This window comes from Apium graveolens, chromosome 7 (genome assembly GCF_009905375.1).
Source record: "Apium graveolens cultivar Ventura chromosome 7, ASM990537v1, whole genome shotgun sequence".
NCBI lineage: Eukaryota > Viridiplantae > Streptophyta > Magnoliopsida > Apiales > Apiaceae > Apium > Apium graveolens.
In genome coordinates, this window is record NC_133653.1 from 82,074,503 (window position 1) to 82,080,774 (window position 6,272).

General features: G+C 36.3%; 1 protein-coding gene across 1 annotated transcript; it reads right to left on the reverse strand.

The window, feature by feature from the left end:
• Positions 1-652: 652 nt before the first annotated feature.
• Positions 653-2,431, reverse strand: LOC141673805 (uncharacterized). The gene is made up of 2 exons (XM_074480541.1): positions 2,038-2,431; positions 653-1,371 (listed from the first exon to the last, which is right to left on the reverse strand). Exons 1-2 carry the CDS (start codon positions 2,429-2,431, stop codon positions 653-655), a joined length of 1,113 nt encoding a protein of 370 aa, XP_074336642.1.
• Between the last annotated feature and the right edge of the window lie 3,841 nt (positions 2,432-6,272).

Sequence of the window (6,272 nt, forward strand, 5' to 3'; positions counted from 1 at the left end):
CAATTTTCAAAGGCTCTAGAAGACTCATAGAACCCAAAAACCCAACCCCCTCAACCAAGCATCTAAACCTAAAAAACCCATCCATCTACAAACCCAGTCATCCATAAAACCCAAATAACCGTAAAGAACCCACTTTCCCAACTCAAAACCACACAACCACTCAAAGAACATTAAAAACCATAAACACCTTACCATAAATCACTTTTGGATTGAAGAGACCTCTATATCTATCCCCCACTTAAGCATTTCAGCTTGAACTCGATGTGTCTTAACCACACTCAACCCCATGAGCTTCTTACGAACTTCATCTTCCACCTCAGTTACTATCTGCTAGACTCTTTTCTTTTTATTCTGAAAAATCCTTCTATTACGCTCCTGCCAAATATGAAAGATAATGGCCGATAAAACTAACTTATTAATCAACACATGCAACGATTTTCCTCTCCACTTAACCACGACCTTATTTATAAAATCAGTACACCTACCCCTGTACCCAATGCAATAACCTCTCTGCTGAAACTCTAATAGAACTCTATGGCAAAATTCAGTAGAGAAGAACAGATGATCCCTCGAATCTCTACAAGAAGAACAGAAACTGCATAAAACTTGCTTATGGACCTGCCACTCCTTTAAACTATCTTGAGTAAGCAATCTATTCCGCAAAGCCAGCCACACAGTAAAGCAATGCTTCAGAATACTCTTCGGGAACCAGCCTCCACCAATATACTATATCCATCCTAGACCGTAAATCTTCACAAACTTGGCTAACAGAGAACAATTTTGGGACTCCTGAATTTGAAACCCACACAACCTTATCTCTCCCTACCGTTAGCTGGATCTGCACATTACTAAGCCCTGGAAATCTTCGAACTAAATCAGCAGGGCAATCCCATGAACCATCTCGAAAAAAATCAGCAACTTTAGCATAAATATTAGACCCCAGTTCCACAATCTCTCTGTAACTACAAAAATTAGCCAGGGGCTGCTCTAAAAACCAAGTGTTAAACCAGAAGCTCGTGTCCTTACCGTTGCCAATTTTAGACTTAATAAAAGGTCTTATAACCTCTCTAACCTCCAGAATACTCTTCCAGCTCCAAAAAGAATCCCAAGCCACTTGAATGTCCCAAAAACTTCTCTTTCTTATACGATACTCATGCATCCATTTACCCCAAAGTGAACATTTATTAGAAACAATATTCCAGATATGATACGACATCAAAGCCTTATTCCAACAACTCAATGACCTAATACCCGGCCCCCCTTCCTGCTTCGGGACACAAACATCTTTCCACGCTACCTTGGCTTTACCTCTACCATCCGATTTTCCACCCCAAATAAAATTATGAATCATTTTCTCGACCTGTTTTGTAACTAAAACAAGAATAAAAAAATTGAACCCCAATAAACCTGAAGAGACAATAGAACATAAGTGGCTAATTGAACTCTCCCAGCATAATTAAGCCAATTATTCTCCCATGACTCAATTCGATCCCTAACCTTATGAATAAATGGTTTACAATCTCTCACCCAAAGTCTCGTCGAAATTAGAGGCACCCCCAAGTACTTAATAGGAAGAACACCGACATTGAACTCTAAAATATTCTGGATCAACAACCGACTATCAAAATCAACAGTGCCGAAGAAAACATTGTTTTTTCTCATTGTTTGGCCAAAGCCCCGAGCACCTACCAAACTCATCCATAGTGTCCTTCAAAATCTGAACAGAATAAGGCTTCGCTCCACAAAATAAAAACAAGACATCAACAAAGCATAAGTGAGTAATACCCTGTTTCACACACTAAGGATGGTATTTGAAATTTCCTTCCTCTTCTATCCGCTTTTTAATCATTAAGGACAACACCTGCATCACCAAAGTAAAAAGGTACGGAGACAGAGGATCCCCTTCACGCAAACCTTTTTCCCCTTAAAAAACCCAAACATCTGGCCATTTAGAATAATAGAATTGGAAGGAGTCGAAATGCACTCCCTAATCCAACCTACCATTCTATATGGAAACCCAAACAGATAAAAACACACCAATTAAGAAATCCCAGGACACACTGTCATAAGATTTCTTGATGTCCACTTTCATCACATATCTTGGAGCACCAATCGGCCTATGATAGTTTTTGAGAAGCTCCTGAGTAAGCAAAATGTTGTCACTTATCCTACGCCCTGGGATAAAAGCATTTTTCGTATCATCAACTAAAATCCCCAAACACCCTTTGATTCTCTTCGCAATAATTTTCATAATGCACTTGTACAAAACATTACAAAGGGCAATAGGTCTAAAATGACCCAGAACAGAAGGATGCTCCACCTTAGGAATTAAAGCTATCAACGTAGCATTAATTTCCTTAAGAAGTTTCCCCATCTTGAAAAAGTCTTTCACAGCCAAACAAACATCATCACCAATCACTGACCAGACCATCTTAAAAAAAAGCGGAATAACCATCTTGACCAGATGCTTTATCATCTCCCATAGCAAAAATCACAACTTTAATTTCCTATGATGTAACTTCCCTGATTAAACTACTGGCAACAGAAGCGTCAATTTTATTAGCATAGGGTTCCAACCCTACAAACTTATCACAAACATCCCTTGACCCTAACAATCGCTGATAATACTCCACAAAATACAAATGCAACTCCTCTCCCTGGATCATCCTACCCTCCTCATCAGCAATATCCAACACAATCTTCTTCATTCTCCTAGACTTAAGACTTTTTTTGAAAAATTTTATATTGTGATCCCCCACTTTCAGCCAGTGAATTTTAGCTCTTTGTTTAAAAAGCCTTTCCTCCTCCAACTTGCAAGTACGGTACTCGCGAGACAGATTAAACTCCATGTCCATCAAATTATCATCATCAGGCATCACATCAAGTTGAACTTGGACTTCCATCAAACGAGATTTCAAAGCAGCCCCTTTCTCTGATAAATCACCCCCTTTCCACGATTCAGCTTTTGTTAGGTTCCGTATGAGGGCTATGTTAAGCTAGAAGGGGGGTTGAATAGCTTAATTACCAATTTAAAATTTATTATGGCGTTTTAAAATAATTTTATCCCTTTTTAAAAAAAAACTTTACCGAGTGGTTATGCAGTTTATATGTGCGGAAAATATAGTGCAAGGAAAGAAAATACCACACGGCGATTTTATCCTGGTTCGCGATGGCGCAACCTCTAATAGATCCGCTCACCCCTACTCCAGTCCCCGAGCTCCTCTCCCGGACTCAGGATTTTCCCTTAATATAAACTCGCTCCTTTAGTAGGCGGAGAACCTTTACACCCTTACAAATATTTATTTTAGTGCGTAACACAAGGGTCACCACCTCAAAATAAATGCAATTCCTACACAACTTATCTTAGACAATAACTCCCCGCTATCTCTTCAAAGTTGATGTAGATCCCTTGTGTCGACTTGGCTTCCTTAGCTTTCACCGGTCTCGGATCTTAGTATCCGGTCTTGGGTCTTTCCTCTTCTTCACGGTGAAAATACGACTAACTCCCCGCTAGTGCGTATGAGACTTGGGTCTTAGAATGAAGATCACCTCACGTCACCTCACCTCACTGGGAAACTAATAAGACAATCCACAAAACACAAAGTATAGTGAAAATATGTGTTAAACTAATATGTTACGGTACTAGCCCAAAAGATAGTATAATATTCAAATAAGAATATTAATACTCTATATGTATACTTGACTTGAGATATAAAATGTTATATCAAGTATACTTTTGATTACTCCGTCTCTATGGATTATATATTAATCGGAGTAATATAAGAAGTCCTTTATATGTATAATCAATATGGATTATGACTTCTTTGATCTTCAGGCTCAATACATATACTTAACTTGGAATATATATTTATATGTCAAGTAAACTTATGATTACTCCGTCTTCATAAAATATATGTTTATCGGAGTAATAAGAAGTCTTGTATATATGTATAAGCACTATGGCTTATGACTTCTTCTGTATTCTTCTTCTTTCGATTATGTATTTATGGATCGAAGAATACTTTGGTTACAATCTCGGAATTGTACCTATCCTTTTAAGCTCTTAGGATTATGGATTTAGTGTACTTATAATTTGACGATTATGTGGTCAAAGTATACTTTTAACTTCAAGCAACTTTATAGGTTCTATGATTCTTAGCCAAGGTCTAAATAATAGAATTGCAAGTAATTGGCTTTGAATTTGTGCTTTTGAAGTTTAGGTGGATGATTACAAAGTTTACTATTGATCAACTTATAATCCCCCGGAACACTGAAGATGCTAGAAGGGGTTATAAGTGATACATTTCGTAATGATACTATATACACGAACTATGCGTTGACCAAGATTGAGATAAATGAAATGTAAATTAATTGGTCAACTCGTGTGATTAAATCCACCTTTGAAGCTTAGAAGGATGATTACGAATTTTATATATATCGAATAAAAACCCCACGGAACACTAAGGTGCTAGAAGGGGATTATACGATATCTTTCGTAATTGGACTATATACACGAACTATGCGTTGGCCAAGATCCAAATAATAGAAGTGCGAGTAATTGGCCAACTCGTGTGATTTAATCCCTCTCTTATATTTGACAAAATTATGATGATCACTATTGATTGATTTATAATCTCTCGGAACACTAGAGATGTTAGCGAGATTATAAAACGATACCTTTCGTAATTATACTATATTTTCAAAATATGTTGGTCAAGGTCGAGATAAATAAAATGCAAATAATTGGCCAACTCGCGATGTCAAATATGAAATCTCACTCGTGAGGAGTTATTTAGAGATTTATGAAATCTTACTCGTGAGGAGTTATTTAGAGATTTAAGTACTTGTATATTATAGATCTTCTTCGTTTAGAGCTTCGGTTTGAAGATCAAGTACTTATTCGAATTCTGAGTTCGAATCTTCGTTCTCTTTTCTTAGAGAACCTTCTTTATAGGAGATCTTGTATTAGAGCTTGAAATGAAGTAGAGAAATTAAGTACAAAGCTCAAAATAAAGAAAACCAAAGAAGAAGCTAAAAACTCACCACTTTTGGAAAAAGGTCGGAAAAGTTTGACGGAAAAATTCGCTGGAGGTTCGGCTGGATTTTGGCATTATGGACGAACTTGGCAGCCCTTCGGGAGACCGGAAAGTGGTGGTGGAGAACAAGCTTGGTTGGGTGAAGCTAAGCTTGGATATCAAAAACCTTAAGTATATGTGTATATATATAAGAGAGAGAAGGTTTTTAAGAAGAAGTGTGTGTATAGCATTTTAAAGAGATGAAGAGAGGCACTTCTTGAAAAATTCCCAGCAAGTATTTGGCTCTTTAGCCTGGTTAACATGGGTTGGGGTGGGGGTTTATTTATAGAGGAAGTTGGGTGGAATGAATGGTTGAGATTTGAGAAAGAATGGATGGTGGATGGAGTGTATCACATGGATTGATGACATGACAAGTAGGTTGTGTTTCTTTGAAAGTGGGAAGGAAGCACAAGCAAGTATTCATTCAAATCTCAGCTGATATATATATATATATTAAATATATATTTTCCTTTTCTTTTAATCATTCTTTAATTACTTTAATTAAGAATTAATCACCATTAATTATGACCACCCAAAAACTCTTAAATAAATATCATAAAAAATATGATAATTACCTAAATATTATAAAATGATGTCCTGCAAAGTTTTGTCAATAATGGTCAATGGTAGCTAGGTCAAACATGGACAACTGTGGGACCAACTACCTCGAAATTAGTGCCCGGACAAAAATTCTCGAAACGCTACGAACTTTTTACCATGCATATAAAATACCATTTAAGTGATCCATACCAAATTTCAGGTTATTAAAGTATGTGGAAGTATTTATTTAGATTTAAAGCGGTTCTGTCAGCCTACTTCCGAATAAAAATACTGTTGGTCTTGGAATGAAAGAGATGGATATTTTGACCAAAGTTTTGACTTGTATAGATACTTAAAATATATTTCCTAATATATAAAATGTATTTGAGTGGTGGGAAATATTTTTGAGTATTGTTGAATAATTTTCTCCGAAAAATGCTGATTTTACGAAATGGGAGAAAATTACTTTACGAACACACAGAATGGGTGTAAAAATGGATATTAATACTTCAACCATGAATATTAATAAACTTTGAATAAAAACTCTTTTGAAGGATGTAAAATATATTTAGGAGCGAAGAGTAAAACATTTTTGATTTAGCACGAGATCTCTAAAGAATATTTATGATATATTTCTTATTCGAGCTTGTTGCCTTA